The 21232-nt window shown below is 40.1% G+C and overlaps 1 protein-coding gene across 2 annotated transcripts in view; it reads right to left on the bottom strand.

Moving 5' to 3' along the window:
- LOC122660253 (charged multivesicular body protein 7) overlaps window positions 1-19175 on the bottom strand; it is a 28789-nt gene extending 9614 nt beyond the window's left edge. Inside the window, exons 1-2 of one of the 2 annotated variants that reach the window (XM_043855472.1) lie at window positions 18887-19175; window positions 18406-18465 (exon numbers count right to left, since the gene is read on the bottom strand). In XM_043855472.1, the coding sequence (XP_043711407.1) occupies window positions 18406-18465; window positions 18887-19075 (249 nt within the window). In that variant the 5' untranslated portion in view covers window positions 19076-19175. Of the gene's footprint in view, window positions 1-4550; window positions 4556-18405; window positions 18466-18886 lie in introns of those variants that run through there. The other variant, XM_043855473.1, reaches the window with a different exon arrangement.
- Window positions 19176-21232: the final 2057 nt, after the last annotated feature.

Raw genomic sequence — 21232 nt, 5'->3', positions numbered from 1 at the left:
GTCGATTCATGATGGGAGCTTCAAAAACCAGGTATGTATATTTTTTGTTTGCTGCTGCTCGCTCTCTTCTATTCTCTTTTTGTTTTTTCACTGGAGGAACTCTCAATGGGAGATGAGAGGGGCAGTGGAGTGTTGGTCGCTGACAGATGTGGGATGTGGCAGAATCAAGGTCTGGGTTCTGGTTTTTTTTTTTATTGACAGAACCCTAGAAGGGATTCAATTGAGGGTACAGTGGGACGGTAGGTGGGTTCGTGAGTCACAATGGATGTTGCGAGGGGGTTTTCTTACAAGTGGTTGGGTTTCAGTGGAGTCGGTGAGTTGGGGTTTTACTAAGGGAATCTGGAGGGATGGGTCGATGGGTTCGTGCAGTAATGTCCAGTGCTGGCATGGGATGGGGGTGAGGCTTCTGAGAAGGGAGACCTCTTTTTTTTTTGGGGGTATTGCTATTGATACGTAGAGCGATAACGGGAAAGAGATTTGGGAGCAAGGAATGAAAGAAATTAATAGGGGAAGGAGATGGATCCTTCAGCTCTGATACCAAATTGACGGAGGGCCGGTGGAGAATGGGATATCAGAGTTGCAGGAGAGAGGGGAAATCACATAAGAAGAAGCGGAGGGGTGGGGGTGGGGGAGAAGAGTGCACATGCACACCCACATAGGTTACTCAAACCATAACTATTCCATTCTATTCAATCTGTCCAATATGTTGGTTACAAGCATATAAATAATAAAAGAAACATACATCAATAAGGAAACAACTATACTAGGACTCTTAAAATTTTAAAACTTGCTAAAACTATTCCTACATATCCTACCCAAATTAAAGATCTCTTTACATAAATATCCCAGTAAAATAAATAATAAAATCCTAAATATCTACCGGACTAAAAACCATATCTGGACCCAACTCTTGGTCTGGTTTCCTAAGTGCACCTGCATCAACTGCAAGCAGGGAAAGACGCACGGTGATGTTTTCCAAACACATAGGCTTCACACTCAAGACGAGGAATAAATCTACAACTAGGAACCATTAATTGAAGCTTTGATAGAGACAGGTGACCTAGATGAAGATGCCACTGAAAAGGAGAAGGTAATGGTAGTAGTGGTGGCAGAAGTAGTCAAGTAGAAGGTCCTGTGCCATCCAAGTAGCATAGACCATCACTCTCAAGTCCTCCACCAATCGTCTTCCTTGTTTGAAAGTCTTGAAAAACACAATAAGAAGGATAAAAAGTAACAGAACAATTGTGAGATTTAGTGAGTTGACTAACAGACAAAAGACTTAAAGGTAATTTGGGAACATGAAGAACTGGTGAGAAAGTCATGGAAGAAGTCTGAGAGATAGCTCCATGACCAGACACTTGGGTAGGGGATTCATCAGCAAGGATGACTAAAGAGGATTTTTTAGTTTCATTTATAGAGGAAAACAAATTTGACTTACCAATATATGACTGGATGCACTGGAATCAATAAGCCATGGGGTAGAGGAGGTATGGAATGCAGAGTTACCAGTATGAGCTAAGGTAGCTGTAGATATGGAGACAGATGTAGCTTCAAGGTGTTGAAGGCATTTGAGTAACTGGTTGTAATCATCCTGAGAAACAGTAGAAGATGTAGTAGATAAAGAGCAATCAATAGCTTTCTCAATAGAAGTACCATTTATGGCTGTATTAACCAACTCATTCTCTTACTCAGGTTGTCCATGTTTTGCCCAACAAGTATCAATAGTATGATTTGATCGCCCACAATGAGTATTCTGGTGAGAAGATTTATCAACAGATTGATTACTTGTACCATGACCACCACTGCCACGGCCTCAACCTCTGGATTGGCCACGGCCACGGCCACGTCCTCGTCCATGATTGGCAATAAATGCTGAATTATCCTTGGGAGTAGTATCAAGTTTAGAAAGATTAGCCAGACGATTGATACGATAGAAGACTTCATTGAGAGAGGGAACCTTCTCTCCTATAAAGAGTTGGCTCTTCATAGACTGGTAGTTAAGATGTAAACCAGCTAAGAATTTTGCTACATGGAATTCAGCCTTTTGTTGCTTCAACTGCTCCAGATTAGTAGTTAAAGGCTGATGTATCTGGAGTTCTTCAACCATACCTTTGTAACTAGCAAAGTATTCATTCAAAGTCATCTCTCTTTGTTTGAAGTTGAAGAGTTTCTCATAGAGATCATATATACAAGAGATATTCTTTTCTCGAGAAAAACTCATGCAAATCTTCCCAGACATCTTTAGCAAGAGTGTGAAACATCACATTAGATGCAATAACAGGTTCAACACTGTTCCATAGCCATATTTTGATAATAGAATTCTCACGCACCCACTCATCATGAGCTGTGATTGTAGCAAGATCCTTTGGATAAGTAGCAGGAGGGTCATCAATAATGTACTTCAGTTTTCCATCGGCATGGATGTATGCCTGTAGTGCCTGGGCCCATAAGAGATAGTTTGAAACTCCGGAGAATTTAATAATAGTAATCTGAACTTGGACATTGTCCGTTGGTGGTTTAGAATCAGCCATGAAAACAACTGATCAAACACAAGTGGGAGCAGCAGCAGTAAACACAACCGGCTCTTGAAAAGAACCAGAATTAGGGTTTGAAAACCCAAATCTCAACAAGAATCAACTTTAGGGTTTAAAAAACCCAAATTTCAGTAAACCAGATGGATCGAACACTGCACTTGGAGAGGGGGACCAGGTCCCCCCCCCCCCCCAAAAAAAAAAAAAAAAACCAGCTCACAGCAAGTTGTTGAGTCGATTGGAGAAGTTGTAGATAAAATTATCTAATATCTTATCCTATTTAGGATACCACAGGGAGTAAGAAGAATTGTTTTTGAATGAACTCAAAGAATCTGATCAAATTGAACCTTCAATCAATATAGCCTTTAAGAATAATAGCCATCCACTAGTTGGATCAGAAATAGAAGTAGAAAGTAAACTTCGAGTATGAACCGCAACCTTGAACTTCAACTAGAGAACTCCAACCGATCTTCACTTCATGTAAACAGTAGAGTAGAAAGTAGAACCCTAGTTTGTCATTAGTATCATAAACTCATAGTTGTCAAGGCGTCGCCTACGTAACGCCTAGGCTTCCAGGGGCCTTGGTCGGCTAGTTGGTGTCGCCTTGATTTTTTACCCTCTCCAACGCCTTGGGTCACCTAGACGCTGTGATAACTATGCATTGTAGACAGCTCTGAATATGAATGCTTGAGTGATCAGAATCGATCACCCAGGCCCTTTATTTATAGTAATCTGAAGTACATGTAATTGAAGTAAAACTCCTCAGTCCTAATCCTACTAGGAATTCCTAGTACAACTAGGAATCCCAGAATAGTACTCGGCTGAGGAGGAAAATACAATAAAACAGTGGAAAATAAAAAATAAAAGAAAGAAAAAGAGTAATCCTAACACAACTAGGACTGTAATCCTAACACAACTAGGACTAGTTCCCCCAATCGGATAACTAGCCTATCTCAACACTCCCCCTCAAGTTGGAGCATAAATGTCAACCATGCCCAACTTGACAAGAATAGGATGAAAAATCTTTCCACTTAAGCCTTTAGTAAACACATCAGCAAGCTGGTCAGAAGATTGCACAAACGGAACACACACCAGCCCTCCTTCCAACTTTTCTTTAATAAAGTGTCTGTCAACCTCCACATGCTTAGTACGATCATGCTGAACCGGGTTGTGAGCAATACTAATAGCAGCCTTGTTGTCATAATACAACATCATGGGAAGAGGAACAGGAGTCCTGATATCTTGTAATAAACCTTTGAGCCACAACATTTCACAAATACCTTGTGCCATAGCACGAAACTTTGCTTCAGCACTAGATCTTGCCACGACATTCTGCTTTTTTACTACGCCACATAACAAGATTGCCGCCAACAATAGCCAGAAATGGACTTTCTATCAGAGGAACCAGCCCAATCCGCATCAGTATATGCTTCGACACGAAGATGACCATTCGGAGACAAAAGAATTCCTTTACCCGATGCTGATTTTAAATATCGAAGGATCCAGATAACAGCATCCATGTGAGAGGAGTGTGGATCATGCATGAACTGACTAACCATACTCACAGATACTGCTATGTCAGGTCTTGTATGAGACAGATAGATGAGCTTACCAACCAATCTTTGATACCGACCTTTATCAACAGGAGTTCCCTCCTTTTCTTTAAGTCTTGTAGTAGCATCCATAGGTGTATCGGAAGGATGACACCCTAGCATTCCAGTCTCGGTCAATAAATCTAGGATGTACTTTCTTTGAGAAAGAAAGATGCCTTTAGAAGATCTAGCAACTTCTATCCCTAGAAAGTACTTTAGTTTTCCCAGATCTTTTATTTCAAATTCTCGCCCAAGATAAGTCTTCAACTGGGTGATTTCATGATTATCATTCCCGGTCACCACAATATCATCAACATAAACTATTAGAAGAGTTACCTTTTCACCATTTTTCTTGATAAACAAAGTATGATCAGCGTTGCTCTGCTTATAACCTGCAGAGACCATTGCCTGATGAAATCGTCCAAACCATGCACGAGGGGACTGTTTCAGTCCATATAAAGCACGCTTCAATTTACAAACTTTCCCGCTGGTCTTATCACAAGAGAATCCAGGTGGAATGTCCATGTACACTTCCTCGTCAAGTTCTCCATGGAGGAAGGCATTCTTCACATCTAATTGTTGTAACTCCCAGCCAAGAAAGTAGCACTCTGACAGTGTTTAATTTCGCTACTGGTGCAAAAGTCTCTTGGTAATCGATCCCATAGGTCTGAGTAAATCCTTTTGCAACCAAACGTGCTTTGTATCGATCCACAATGCCATCTACCTTCTGTTTCACCACAAACACCCACTTACATCCAACTGGTTTCTTTCCTGGAGGAAGAACCACAAGTTCCCATGTATTATTCTTTTTTAAGACTTGCATTTCTTCCATCATTGCTGCTTTCCACTTTCCATCTGCAAAAGCTTCCTGCCAATTTTGGGGAATACGAACAGAAGAAAGAGAGGAGACAAATGAACGAAATAATGGAGAAAGGGAGTCATAAGAGACTACATGAGAAATGGGGTGCTGGGTACAAACCCGAATACCTTTACGATGGGTAAATCAGGAGATGACGGAGAGGATATGTTACCTGGAGATCGATCTGGTTCCAGGGCCGACAACTGTAGTGGTGCTGGAGCTACAGTGGATGGAAGCTGCTTGTATTGGGAATGTCCCCTGTGATATGTTTTGAGATTAGAGTCGTTAATTTTCTTCTGAAATTCCCTAATGGTTTGTTGGACTGGAGTCACCTCCCCCTGAAGGGAATTATCACCAATAGGATTTTTAGCATCCTCTAAGTTCTCCCCCTGGGGAAAATCCAGTGGGGAAGTAGGAGAGGGGAGAGGGGAGGAAACAATAGTCAGTTGAGGGGTGGGTGAAATAGGTAGTTGGACTCGGGTCTGGGTCTGTATGGGAAGGTCAACTATCACATCTTCACCAAAAGTCTCCCCCTGAAGAGGTGTGGGGTGATAATAAGATAAAGTTTCATGAAAGACAACATCCATACTAGTGAAGGTGCGACGGGTAGGAGGATGGTAACACTTATATCCCTTTTGGGAAGGAGAGTAACCTAAAAAAAACACCGGGTCCCATGGGGTTCAAGCTTGCCCGGAGATCGGGTATCGCGAACATAACAGACACAACCAAACTCCTTTGGTGGGACAATAAAGGTGGAGGACCCCTGCAGTAATGAAGCAAGGGTGGCAGAGTCAAGGACTCGAGTAGGGAGCCTATTGATAAGATAGGCAGCAGTCAGGACAGCATCTCCCCAATATTGGGAAGGGACAGAATGGGCAAACATAAGAGCCCGAGTCACCTCAGAAGGTGGCGGTTTTTTCTTTCAGCCACACCATTTTGGGCTAGGGTATCAACACAACTGTGCGATGGAGTATTCCATGGGTAGCAAGAGTCACTGCTGGCCGACCATCCATGTATTCTTTACCATTGTCACTACACAATATCTTGAGAGTGGCAGTGTATTGGGTCTGAATCATTTTATGAAAATTTTGAAAACAAGAGAAAACTTCACTTTTGTTGTGCATTAAATATACCCATGTACACCAAGAATAACAATCAATGAAAGAAACAAACCAACGGTGGCCTTTAAGGGATGGTTTGCGGCTAGGCCCCCAAACATCAGAGTGAACAATATTAAAAGGAGAAGAGCTTCTTATATTAGAAATAGAATAAGTAGAACGATGTTGTTTAGCCAAAACACAGGCTTCACAAAAAAAATCATCTTTATAACATTCTTTAGCTAATGCTGGAAATAAAAGGGATAATATTCCTAAAGGGGGGTGACCTAGTCTATTATGCCATTGTTGAAGTTCAGAAGAAACTAACGCACTTTGATGGATGGGAGAAGCCAAAGGCGGTGGTGAAGTAAGACTCCCAGTATCAAGCAGGTACAATCCACCATGCATCTTACCACATCCAATCGTCGCCCCTGTTGCCAGATCCTGAAACACACAGTGTGAAGGAAAAAAGGTTACTTTACAATTTAGGTCACGGGTAAGACTACTGATAGAAAGAAGATTAGTGGTAAATTTAGGAATATGTAAAACAGATGATAACTGTAAGGAAGGTGTGCAACTGATGGAGCCCTTTCCAGAGATAGAGGAGAGAGAGCCATCAGCTACCCATACTTTGTCTTTACCAGATGTAGGAGAGTAACGAGTAAAGATCTTGGAGGATCCATCATATGATCGATGGCACGGAGTCTATGATCCAGGAGAGGAGACTACCGATGCACGATGACCAACAAAAGAAATACCTAAGTGAGCTAAATTTGAACCTGGAGGAGTGGAAGAATTGGCAGGTGTTGTTGTAGCAGTGGAAGCCTGTAACATACGACGGAAAGCCTAAAGTTCATCCTTGGATAGTCCAGTGTCAGTAGGAGGGGTAGGAGTGACAGCTTCAGTATGATTAGCTTTGTTTTTCGATTTACGAGCAGCACGTTTAGCCTCAAAGTCGGCTGGTTTGCCATGTATCTTCCAACAAGTGGCCTTGGTGTGCCACAATTTTCCACAATGCTCACATTTAACCTGTGTCTTCTCAAATTTAGAAGTATCAGCAACTGAAGGAGTAGAACCAGCCCCGGTCTGCAATGCTGATCGATCCGGAACTGTAGTATTGAGCATAGCAGTTCTTCGACGATCTTCACTGTTAACCAAGGCATAAGACTGGTCCAATGTAAGGAAAGGGTCTTTGCCTAGAATCTGAACCCTAATTGGGTCGTATTCCACATTAAGTCTAGCCAAAAAATCATAAACCCTAATTTTGTCAAAATGCTTTCTGTAGGCAGCAATGTCAGTGGCATTAGTGGGCTAATAATCAAAGTAATGATCAAGTTCTTGCCAATACTTGCGGAGTTCAGCATAGTATTGAGGGATTGATGAATCATTATGCTTGGTGTCATGGATTTTCTTCCTTAATTCGTAGACCTGAGCATCATTCCCTACCTGTGAATAGGTGTCTTTAGCAGCCTTCCATATCTGGGCAGCAGTGTCTAGGAGAAGGTAGCCCGATGCAATTGAAGGATGCATAGAATGAATAAGGTATGACATGACCATGGAGTCAGTGGATAACCATTTAGTCTTGGCAGCTCCTTCTTCAGTAGGGATAGGAGTAGTGCTTGTAAGGTGTCCTGTGTAGCCACGGCCAGCAACTGTAAGGTAAGTGGATCTGGACCACATTAAATAGTTTGTCCCATCTAGTTTGGTGGGAGAAGCAAAAGGAAGATACTCTAGTTGAGCAGATCCATCAGAGTCAGCTGAAGTGATGTCAGACATCATGTAAAGTTCCTTAAAAAATCAGAAAAAAACTGATGATGTAATAGGAAACCCTAATCGAGTAGAGCCCTGGATTTTAAGGCTGTATGAGTTGCAGCCCTTAGAACTGGCTGAAACAAGGTTCGAGTGTCTTCCTTGTAGCAGAGAAAGTGTCCTCCAGACAGTGGCCCCTTCGGATGAGCCAATAAAAGCCCTGAATTGGAGAAGATTTAGGTTAGCAGGGACAGATCTGAATGCAAAATAATTGCAGATTTGGATCTGCTGTGGATTGAATTCAGATCTGTAGTTTGAATGCAAAAAAATTGCAGCTTTGGATCTGCAGTTTGAAAACAATAGGGTGTAGATCAGAAGGTGCAGGAATCAATCTCCAAATAAAACCAGAAATCCAGCTCGATTAGGGCAGCAGCTTGATCTCCAAGGTTGGAGGAAACCTGCGGCAGGTTCAGATCACCCCAGTATTTGAATGATTTTCAGAGAGGTGTCATGGAGGGCAGCAGCTAATTCTTCATTGAATCACCTCAAAGATGCTGCCCTGCATGAAGTAGAGAGTCCGAGAGAGTTGGAGAAGAAGCGAACCAGAAGCCGAGAGTGTGTTGAAAATGGAAACCAGAAAAATCGAGGGGAAGCTGTTCTTCAGATCAGAGATGGCTCTGATACCATGTAGACAGCTCTGAATATGAATGCTTGAGTGATCAGAATCGATCACCTAGGCCCTTTATTTATAGTAATCTGAAGTACATGTAATTGAAGTAAAACTCCTCAGTCCTAATCCTACTAGGAATTCCTAGTACAACTAGGAATCCCAGAATAGCACTCGGCTGAGGAGGAAAATACAATAAAACAGTGGAAAATAAAAAATAAAAGAAAGAAAAAGAGTAATCCTAACACAACTAGGACTGCAATCCTAACACAACTGGGACTAATTCCCCCAATCGGGTAACTAGCCTATCTCAAAACTAGGGCTTAATCCGAAGTCGTCTGCAGCATAGGGTGTTGCAACCCTTTAGTAGAAACCTTGTAAGATCATCAAACCAGAACCGAAAAGCAAGAACCAATTAATAGTTATGCTCTGACACCATGTAACAGAGAATACCTTGAGAAACCAGAGAATCAAAGGAGAGAAGAGAAGATATGGGAGAAACAAGGGAGCTGCTAAGAGAGTGAATTCGATACTCAGCAGCTCCCCCCCCCCCCCCAATGACTTTATTTATATAAGATGAGATTACAAAAGGGATTCCTAATCCTACTGAGAATCAAAATTAGAAACTAGGACTGACAAGACCGACTAGAATTACAACATAACACTAACTTAGAATCTCGATTAGAATATTCTTCTATTCTAATTGAGCTACATAATTACATAATTCACAGAGAAAAACCCTACCATTTGAAAGTTGAAAATTACCCCTACAACTGAACAAAAATTCAGTTTATGTTCTTGAACTGGGGAGTAGACTTTCTATCATTTTAGAATTAGAATTTTTATCTATTTTTATTAGATTCATTTGGGGGGGGGGGGTGCTTATTTATGAATAATATCTGAAGTAAATGGATATTTACTTAAATGATATTTGGAATAAATCAGTGCCAATCCTGGTTCGATTCCAATAGAAACGTAACAAATGGAATAAAAGAATAATAAAAAAATTAAACCAACGCCTTGCGCTAAGGCGACAGCCACCTAAACCCAAAAAATGTGCTCCGCTTTGACGTGAAGGAGGCGCCTTGACAACTATGCTAGGAGATCCAAAATTATAAAGCAATGTGTTTTCCTCTTTATCTCTCTGTGATGGGGTTTTCTTCATTACACAATTTCTATCAACATGTTCCTTTATTTCCGTTAAAGAAGTGGAGTTCTTGTACAATTATATACCACCCATCCTACCAAGGTTTAAGGTTTCAGTTTCGAGCCTGGTTTCGACCAGGCTCGAAACCGAAATATTTCGTGAAATCGCAAACTTTCGGTTGAAACCTAACCTGGAAGGTTTCGTTTGCTGGTTTCGATTGAGGGTTTCGAGGCCCAAATGACTAAATTAGTTCCCAAAACTTCTAGGAAACCCAATTTTAAGCCCGTTAAACATAGTGGAACCCTTAGATTGTAAAATAACACATACAAAATGGTAGTTCAGCTTTGTCTCTTAGGTTGGTAGTGTATGCGGTGCGTTGTTCGATGCTATATACACAAAATTTAGTACTAGAACATACATAATTCAATTAAAAAATTAAAATATGCTTTAGGATTGAATAAACAAAAACTAGAAACCATTTCATAATTACCTTACTCATGGTTCATTACAAAGATAAGGGAGTGATTTGGCCAAAAATCACAAGCACTGAGGTTTCTAGGAAGTTTTCCTCTTGGGAGTTGAAACTTACGAAATGATACCGAAACTACAAAATTTTGATCAAAACCATGCATTTTATACAAAGGATTTGACTTAAACGATACCGAAATACAAAACATGATTGAATTTTCACTAAAACTACGAAATTTCGGTCAAAACATTGCAATTCTTCAATACCACAGGTTGTTTCGTTTCAACAGCCTGTGAGACCGAAATATTTTGGTTGGTTTTGCGAAATTTCGTTAAAATCTTGTACCATGCATCCTATACAGAAAAGATATCGAAATACGAAACATGGGCGAAATTTCGCCCGAAATTGCGAGTTTCGGTCGAAACATTGCAATTCTTCAGTATCGCAAGCCGCTTCGTTTCGACAACTTGAGAAACCGAAATATTTCGGTTGGTTTCACAAAATTTCGTTGAAACCTTGTACCATGCATCCTACACCATTTTATTAAAATTTGCTTTTTTATTTTCACTCTTACAAGTCATAGACTAAAAAAGGTAAAGGAAAAAAGAAAATGCTTTCCCTTAAGAATTTGTAGCAATGAAGGTATGTCAAGCTGATCACCTTGACTTTTTTGGGGACATGTAGAGTATGAAGCAACATTTGTACAAAATAATTGTGATTCCCACATCAGAAGCTAACAAGAAGGTGAGAATGCCTCGACTATTTGCTTTGTGAACTCGCAAGCATATGCATGGGCTAAGCCGCTAAGAAATGGCCATAGTGGGACTTGAGGTGCATTGAAGCTTGTTGGGTGTTCGCAAGTATGGTTGGTCCACAAGCATGTTGAGTTGCAATACCTTGTGCTCTCAAGCTACTAGCCTTGCTAGCAAATTGCCTAGCTGATTCAGTAACATTGTCAGCATTGAGAACTGGTACTTCAAAAGTCAGAACTATGGTTTGCTTGTGGGAAGCCAAGGCTCAATGAGCATAGACCCATTGGCTGCTGAAGCATGGTGGCATGATGAGCCCAATTACGTAACCTAAAGGTTCAACGAACATAGACCCACTGGATACTGAAGCATGGCAGCTTGGGAAGCACAACAACCTCAGCTGAAGGTCTATACAAGGATGTTATAGGCCTTAGTTTTGTGAAAAAATTTGGTGTGTCCACAAGAGAACTAGAAAATAAGTGGAAAGGAGAACAAGGGAACTAGTTTTGTGATCCTGGAGCACCAATGGTGCAAATCCAAGGTACAAATAACACTTTTGGTGTGATGCTATTCTCGCTGCTTGCTTTCTCATTAACAAAATGCCCTCTTCGGTTTTGGATAACCAAATACCATTTTCAGTTCTTTATCCCAATGAGTCTATGTTTGCTGTTCCACTTTGGATTTTTGGTTGTGTATGTTTTGTTCATATTTTACAACCTGACATTGGTAAGTTGTCTCCCCGGACTGTTAAGTGCATTTTTCTTGGTTATTCTAGAACTCAGAAGGGATATCGATGTTATGATCCGCTTACTCATAAACATTTTGTGTTTGAGAATAACTCATATTACTCACTCCCTACTTCTTCTACCGATATTGCCTCTACAAATCTACTATTGTACTACCCATTCCTATTGTTGTCCCCTTTGATGCACTTCAGTGTCTGCTCCTCATCCACCACAGGTATATCAGCAACGCAAGAAGACAATGCCTCCATACTTGGGTTCCACTTCCGCCTAGCCCCCCCATACAGTCTAATCTTGGTTCTAACCGTCCTGTTGACTTACCCGTTGCTCTTCGGAAAGGGAACCGCTCTTGCACTAAAATATATATGATTGCCTGTCCCATTGAAAATTATGTGTCTATTTATCATCTTCCATCTCCATTTCATAATCTTGCTTTTTCTTTGTCTACAAACTCTCTTCTGAAAAAACATCATGAGGCCTTGTCTCACCCTGGTTAGAAAGTAGCTATGAAGACGGAAATTGATGCTTTAGTATCCTGCCAGACATGGACTCTCGTGGATCTATCTCCAAGTAAAGATATTATGCGGTGTCGCTGGGTTTACACCATCAAATATAACCCAAATGGCTTTGTTGAGCGCCTCAAGGCTCGTTTGGTTGACAAGGGGTATACTCAGAGTTATAGAGTTTATTTTGAGACATTTTCCCATGTGGCTCGCTTAAATTCTGATGGTGTACCAATATCTTTGGTTGTGAATTTAGACTAGCCTGTATCAGATGGACATAAAAAATGCATTCTTGTATGGTGATCTACAAGAGGAAATTTATATGGAGCAACCTCCCAGATATGTTGCTCAGGGGGAGAATTCTGACAGAGTCTACAAACTTCACAGAGGTCATGAGATCAACTCTCCTTGGGGCCTAACTAACAAAAAAAGAAGAAAAAAAAAAAACAGTCATCCAAAGCCTAGTTTGACAAGTTCAGCTCTATTAATACTTGTTGTAGGTCCTCACAATGCTACTCTGACCACTTTGTGTCTGTATGGCACCAAGGCTCTATTTAGATGATATCATTATCTCTAGAGATGATGTCTCCGGGATTGTTAAGGTAAAAAGTTATCTTCACCAGCATTTTCAAATGAAAGATTTGGATGCCCTCAGGTATTTCCTTCGCATTGAAGTCCTATGAAACAAGAAAGGAATTAGCCTATCATAGAGGAAGTATGTGTTAGGCCTATTATCTGAGACTGATAGGCTTGCTTCCAAGCCTGTTGGCATTCCTATGGATCAACATTAGAAGTTTGGGGCCAGTGGTGGTAACAAGTTTAAAGATGTGCATCAATATAGAAGGCTTGTAGGAAAGGTAATCTACTTGACTGTTACTAGACCAGACATTTCTTTTGTTGTTGATGTCATTAGTTAATTCATGCAGTCATCAAAGCAGGTTCACTGGGAGGCAGCTTGTTGTGTTTTAAAGCATCTAAAGGGAGCTCCAGCCTCCAAGAAAGAAGCTCATTTATTGTCCTCATCACAATATTAATCTGATAGGCTTTTTTTATGCTGAATGGGTTGGTGCTGATGGTGATCGTAGATCAACTGCAGGATATTGTACATTTTTTAGTGGAAATCTAATCACTTGGAGAAGCAAGAAGAAGACAACTATGGCTAGAACCAGTGTTGAGGCTGAATATCGAGCTATGGCTCACACTGCATCTGAGTTGATGTGGTTGAGGTCTTTGCTTCAAGAATTGGGTTTTCTGATTATTAAACACATGCAGATGTTTTGTGATAAAAAAGAAACTATATACATAGCCAGCAACCTAAGCAAATCAAACACATTGAAATTGATTGTCATTCCATAAGGGATGTTGTCACGAAGAAACCGATTGCTACTCAGTTTGTCTCCTATGCTGATCAGCTTGGTAACTTGTTTACCAAGCCTTTGTTTGGTCCTATGTTTCATAAAGGATGTTCTAAGTTGGGCATGGGTGAATTATATGCTGCAGCTTGAGGGGGGGGGGTGTTAAACCTTGGGATATTGGTATTATATAATACCACGAAAGGGGGAGTCCCTCTATCGTGGATTATCGTTATCATGTCCCAACGGTAGTAGCGTAGGTGTTTCTTCTTATCTCTGATCTCTGTAACCGTTTCCTTATTAATCTAGAATACAATGTCTCTAGATTAGATTGCTGATTCACTTTCATAGTCTAGTTTCCTATCTATGTAATCTGAAACTTATATAATGATAAGAAGTGGGGAGACTACATCCATTGGTTGCTAGTCTCCTTATCAATCTCTCCATTCTTCTTCTCTTCCACTTTCTCTATGGTGATTGTTGGTTTTTAAATCTGGTATTGTAATATAATGGCTCTTTTCCCTCCCCTATATATGTGTATCATTTGGCTTGTAGAAGGTAGAGTTCATAATTTGTATTTATGGAACTTGTGGGTGCGCCATTGTGAGTTTGAGGTCTTTTAGCGGTGAATGAGTCCCTAAGAGACCCAGAGTTAAGTGGTCCTCTCTAACCCTTGAGTTAAGTAGCCCTCTCTGACCCTTGTTATCCTGTATTTTTCTTTATTTTCTAATTTATTCTGATTCCCCCCTTTTGAGTTGCATCAATTTCGTATCAGAGCAAGTCCTGATTCTTGTGGCAAGCAAGTATACAAAATTGATCCGAAATCAAGAAGCAAACTCGACAATGGAGAACATGGTTGACAATCGAATTGTCACTCCGGCTGCCGTTTCAAACTCGATGACGAGTTCTTTCAAAATGAGGGAGAAAGATGTAGTCATGACGATGAGCATTTAATGTCCACTTCAATGCCACCTTATCTCTCAATATCTTTCTCAAGCAACGGTTCATTTTTCAAATACATTCGTTTCCAAGACTTTTCATAAGGCTCTTTTCCAACGGTTTTCAATGACTCTTTTCCAATAGTTATATTCCAACAGATCTTTCCTCTCCCATATATATATATATATATTATGAGCAAGAGATCTCTGCCTGGTTGTGTAGCTCTTACACCAGCACGGGGGCCAATGAGAGCCCGTGTAGAGGCATCTACTTGGATGGGATTTTGATTTCATGGGGGGTGAGAAGGTAATATTGTGTGCTCCTGTGATGGGATGTTTTTTCTGGACTGCTGTGGTCCTTTTGGCTGGGATACTTTATTAAATCCTGCCCTTTTCTGTTCTAGTTTATGGTCTTAAATCATGGTTTGAAATTAGTTCTAGAACTCCCCCTTTCTGGTTCAATTTCAGGTATCCTACCTGTTGAGAAGTGTACCACGATAGGGGGAGTGTCCCTATTGTGGTTGAGTCCATTATGGTTTCCTTTATTGTTTTATGTCTTTAATTGTTAGGAGTTACGAGTCAGTTTCTTAGTCTAAGTTAGTTACCTATTTTAGATTAGGTTTAGTTTCCTTTTCCTTTTATGATTGTAATGGTTTTATTATTAATAAGATACTTGAGGGAGGAAGCAACACAAGACATACGGCTCCTCCCCTTGCAGTTACTCTTCTCCTCTTCTTTCTTCTCTCTTTTCTCCTCTATAAGGTTATTGGTTATAGGTCCTAGGTTTTCTACATGGTATCAGAGTTGTTGTAACCAATACCTGATTATCACTGTAATTGCCGTTTTGAGAGTCGGTTTTAAATTCTGGCTTGAAGAAGGAAACCCTAGTCCATAAAGGAAGAAGAGGAACTAGGGTTTCATATACTGGTTTCGATGAAAGTTGAAATAGTGTCTGAAGATCATACCTGAAGTTGGGTGTGCATCGATTGCGGAATCTTCCTGCTATTGTTGTCGTTTTCTACTTCTACTATGATCGATTTTCCGTTGAGTAATCGATTTACCGCTGGAAGATTTGTTAAGGAATATCGATTTGCTGCTGAAATTCTAGGCTTTATCTCTGCTGGGCGGTATTACCAGAACCAAGAAGAAGCATGCTGAATCTTTAATCCTTGTCGATTGGTTCTTAGATCTCGGTTGAAGGGTGCCTGCCCATAGACGGCTCAAGTCTTTGAAGATTTCCTTCGAAACTTTCCTTTAGTTGTGAGAATCGAACTGCAATGAATGCTGCAACTCTACCTGCTGCAGCTCCGGTCCTTCAATCTCAAAATCGGTGGTCGATTGGAGCTGTTTGGGTGCAATCCAGGAGGTATTTCCATCACCTACTTACCGTTAAAACCCTAGGATAAACAAAGCATCCCCAAAGGAGTTCTTTCCTTGAAACCTGTTGGGTTTTCCGTCTCTGGTTTGAGCTAGAGGTAGGAGACGACCTCTTCAACTTCCCCTTTCCAAGAATTTTCTTTTTTATACTTTTATTACCCCACTTTCCAATTTTACCCTTCCATAATGTCAATAACCCCTTCTATCCTTAATTTGTTTTCTTCCAAGTTAGTCCTAAATCTATAAATTAATTCCCATTATGTCCCACTACTTCTTCAATTACCCATAGCCCCCTTGCAAATTCTGGTTTATTACCAGATTGCCACTCCTCCCTTAAATTTGGTCTTGCTTATGCATATATATGGATTTCACTTAAATTACAGTTCTGCCATTACCTCTTGTTATTCCTATTGTATACTTGGATGGGTCCATCCCGAACGAAATTGGGTATTTTGACCTGGGTTCCACATCAATTGGAGATTGCATGATGTTATTACAGAATTGCCATTGGGTATACATATATGCCATATTATTGCTTTTGTGGGCCCAGATCACATCAATTTGTTTTTTGGCAAATTGGTACTTAAATGATATTGAGGTTGGAGTTTGTTTTGAGGGGAAGATTGGAAATTATTGAGATACTGGTCATATACCAAACTGCCATTGCCCTTTTAATTCCGACATTTTTTTAAAATTCTTGAAGTACAGTTGCCCAGGTGGGCGCCGAACACATGTGGGATTTGTACTTCTTTGAAGGTTGGACCTTGCATGGTGGTTGTTGGCTCCAGTGAGGGGAGGTTAGAAACTGATATATATTGGGATTATATCAACGGTTGTTATTTGCGGTGCTCTTGTTTATGAAATTTTTTAATGATGCTCGTGCTTTGAGATGTTGATTATTGCCCGTTATTTGTTCACGTGTACTGCTACACGTGAGGGGGAGATTAGAATTGAATATTATTATTTGCATATCTGCTCTGCACAAGTCATCAATTGGAGACTCTAGAGAGTCTTACCTTTCTCAATTGGAGAGTCTTATCTTTTCAAGAATATTTCAGTGAAGATTTTTACTTTACTTTTGAAGGGAAACTCCGAAGATGCTGCCCTCCATCTTTTAAGCAAGCTATGGTGTTTTTTGAAGATTGACAGGAAAATTCCACTTTGTGCGATTGAATTGATTCTTACTTTGAAGATCGAGTTCTTTCCTTATATTGAAGATCGCGTCTTCTCTTATTAGCAATGAAGTTCCGCAATTATTGGAGATCATCTGTCATAGTTACCTATCTGTTGTTTTTGGATCGCAGTTGATGTTATCTATCGTCCAGTGCTTGGGCTGATATTTCTATTGATTTTATTAGAGTTTCCTCTGTGCTCACTGAAGTCTACAACTACTATTCAAGACTGGTGTTGAGTTTGATTTTCTATACTTTTTAGTCCAAGCTGGAGCCTTTCTTTTAATATCTGTATACTCCAGCTTGAGGGGGAGTGTTGAGAAGTGTACCACGATAGGGGGAGTGTCCCTATTGTGGTTGAGTCCATTATGGTTTCCTTTATTGTTTTATGTCTTTAATTGTTAGGAGTTACGAGTCAGTTTCCTAGTCTAAGTTAGTTAACTATTTTAGATTAGGTTTAGTTTCCTTTTCCTTTTATGATTGTAATGGTTTTATTATAAATAAGATACTTGAGGGAGGAAGCAACACAAGACATACAGCTCCTCCCCTTGCAGTTACTCTTCTCCTCTTCTTTCTTCTCTCTTTTCTCCTCCATAAGGTTATTGGTTACAGGTCCTAGGTTTTCTACACTACCTGAGGTCAAACTCTTCTAAAAGTTCAGTTTTTTATTTCAGTTTCTAGATCGGGTTTCATATTCTGATTTCCGATAGTCTGCTGGTTGATTCTTAATCTTATCTCAGTATCAGTCTTCAGAGTTCTGTTTGCTGCTTTAATTCTTAAATTCAAATTCTGGTTCTGCTGGGATTATAAGTTACCTTGTTCAAGTAGGATCCTTGCATATTTCTTTATCAGACCATTGGATTGATTTTATCTTTTGGTATTTTTATTCTCTAAAATATTCTTTTGAGCACTCGATCAGATTGCTGGCCCCATCTGATTTATTATTTTGTTGCTATGCTGCTTCCACTTGAATCTGGAAATTTTATCTAGTCTGCAGTTCTGGTTTTCAGTTGGTTTTCTAAACCCTATCCCGTTAGGCAACTTAGAATCACACTAACTGAACTGTCTGATTGCTTCATGCCACTTGCAGTCATTGGTTTTGGTCCACTTCTATTACTTCACACTCACAATGATTCAATTGGTATTGTAAGTGACTGCTTTGTTCTCGCAGAAAACATCTATACTTGATTATCCGAGGTACTTAACTAGAAGTGAAGGTCCACTTTTCGGTTATATGGAGAACCACAAATAATAGTCATTACGAGAAAAAGTCTACAAAATTTCAAGAACCAATAAATTCAGCCCCCAAAAAAAGAGGGTTGGGGGGCATGGAAGACGAAAATTTCGACAACATTCAGTAGAAATTTTTTCTGTAGATGATGAAAAAAAAAAACGATTATAGCCCATATAGGAAAATATATAGATAGATAGATAGAGAGAGAGAGGTTGAGCATAATCACCAGAACATGCTCAATGCATAGGGGTGTCAATCCTCCACGATTGAACCAGTTGTACATGACCTAGAGAAGAACAGAACCCAATTGTTAAGGAGGTTGAGGTACGAATCAGACAAGAGGCAAATATATTTCCATACTGAACAACGATCTGGTAAGGTTGACAGTGATATCATTCAATAAAAATTTTTGGTTTTCAGTCGTTAGTGGATTACTCATTTTAACCAGTTGGGGAACTCAATTGCCAAACCCTAGATACTGATATTAGAAAGAGGACCGTAAATAGTCAGTGAACATATCACAGATAAAAACCAAAAGAGTTATTCATTCATTCAAAGCTTCTTTTTTGAAGGGGGAGAGGAGTGGTTTAATTGTATTTCAGAAATTCAGTGATAGGAGATGAAAGGACTTTACACAAAGATGAAAGAGAAGGGGGGGGGTGATGGATGGAAAAAAAAAAAAAAAGGGGAAGCACACCCACACACACCTGGGATGGTTGGATGATGAAGACGCCGAGATGGCGTGCAACTTTGAGAATCAAATCCTTCCAGAAAAGGAATCTGGGTTCCCAATCGGACCTCTGTCCGCTGAGGGTCTTGAATCGGGCCGTTGCAACGACTTCATCATCCCAATCGGGCACTTCTCGTCTAATGAATTCGGCCACCGACGAAGTCATGCGCGCACATGAAAAAAGGAATTATCTACCTATACCTGATGAATTTTGATTTCGGAATTCACGCTTGTTCTTCCACAAATAATATTCGCACATACAGTATTCCACTTCTGTACTGTTGATTAACATCAAAGCTACGTATAAGCAAGGATGGGTCATGGGTGACTCCAGTAGTCCGTGAGTCGGTCATTCCTGACTTAGGTGGGAAAGAGTAGCAGAGCAGAAAAGCTTTCGATTCAACTACATCGCCGGCGCTGATTGACACTCCTCCTGGGGCGCATGAACAATAGAACATACACTGTTGTTGGTGGCTGCACCCATTTATCAGATTTGAAATTTAAAATTCGAATCACCCTTTCAATTGATAAATGCAAATCCGGTCCAAGTCCAGGGTTATATTTTTCCCTGACAAGCAACCAAACAGGAAAAAAATATATATTTTTTGCCCAACAAAATTTAACCGAAGCAACATACAATATACCTTCGGTGTCTGCCTTCAACATAGACCCATCAATCCTTTCTCCTAATATGAACCTCAGCGTTATTTGATAACAGCTCCTCTGCATCAGATAATCCTATTACACAAGGAACACAAACGATGAGAACTCAAAACAAAACACTCGTAGTCGTCGATTTATCAACTTCTTTTAACATTCAGCACACCATCATCGTAATTTCCATAAGCGAGTCATTGATCCATAATAATCAATTTGGATTTGGAAGCAGTTTGAGTTGATATGTTATAATTGCTTAAGCTTCAGATCTGAGTTCCAAGACACCCATTGTAATCTCAAGACCATTAGCAGGACTATTGACGGGGATACAAGATTTCATCAAAAAAATAGTAGAGAACGTACACTACTTGTTTTCTTTGATTTTTTTATTTTTGGTAAATTATTATTATTAGGGAAAATTACATACCCCTTCCCTGTACTTTACCCAAATTACACGTTCCTCCCCTTGGTTTTTTCACCTTACACTTTGACCCTTTATGAGTTTATGACTGACGGTGTTAGTAGGGTGGTGTTAGTTAATGGTTTGAAAAAACAATATTACTGTTCTACTAAAACACCACAAATGTAATTATAATGATACTCTTTTCATCATCTTCAACCTTAAAACACCCATTTCTTTCCACCACCACCACCGCCACCGCCACCGCCATCACGACAATCGCTGAAAATCTGATTAACAACAAGACTCCAGCGACTTGTTGATCCGCTACTCATTCCAGTGAAATAGGACATATATAGCTTATGATCTCAAGAGGAAAAAAAAAAAGGGTTTTTGTTTCCAGTGGGGATTTTGCCGGTTTTGGGCAGAGTATGGGGGGTTTGATGATGAAGAGTTGTGGAGTCCTAATTCGTTGGAGAAAGAGTAACACTATTTCTTCTGTAACATTTGAGGTTAGTTTCTTCAATTTTCGTCATCTTCTCTCCAAAGCTTTTCTTCACTTAGAATCATTGCTTTAATCCTTTCCCATTTTTATGTTCTCAAAAAACCGCCAGCCCTGGAGTTCCATTTTCTTCCGTTTGTAGGGGAAAAAAAGAAACACAAAATATCAAAATGAGACGAATTTAGGTTATATTTGATGAAAATTTCAAGGAATCAGGAAGACCCAATTTCATTTGAATAATTTTATCATACTTCCATTCAGTTTGTGTTATTCTTCCTTCTTCGATTTCTGAACCCACTATCCAAAAAAGCCAAAAAAAGCTAAATAGATTGCCATTTTCAAACCTCCCAGTGAATCAAGAGATATCATTTTTTTTTTTTATCCCGAATTTTCTTTGGAACCCGGGCCAGCTCCTGTGATTTTATTTAATCAATCAAAAAGAATAGGTGTACAAGAGGGGGGGACATACCCGCCTTACCCCTAACCCAAGCTGGCCTGAAGCTCAAACGCTCCTAATAGAGCTCACACCCACCCATATAGAATTACCAATCTTAAACTCTAATAACCGGAAGTCCTATAGCATCCTCGTGAGCAATTCGCTGCAGCTCTTGAGGCAACCGTGATTCCCCATAGAACGTGGAATCCTTCTTCCATGCACAAGCTAAATTTGCCAGATAGTTTGCAGCCCTGTTGCCTTCTTTGAAGGAGAACTCTATCATCGGTTTTAGAGAGCTGACCAAACCCAATACTTTCTGAAACCAATA

The sequence above is a fragment of the Telopea speciosissima genome, chromosome 4 (assembly GCF_018873765.1).
Source record: "Telopea speciosissima isolate NSW1024214 ecotype Mountain lineage chromosome 4, Tspe_v1, whole genome shotgun sequence".
Lineage (NCBI taxonomy): Eukaryota > Viridiplantae > Streptophyta > Magnoliopsida > Proteales > Proteaceae > Telopea > Telopea speciosissima.
Note: the sequence above shows the minus strand (reverse complement) of the source record. Positions and strands in the feature narration are given on the sequence as shown.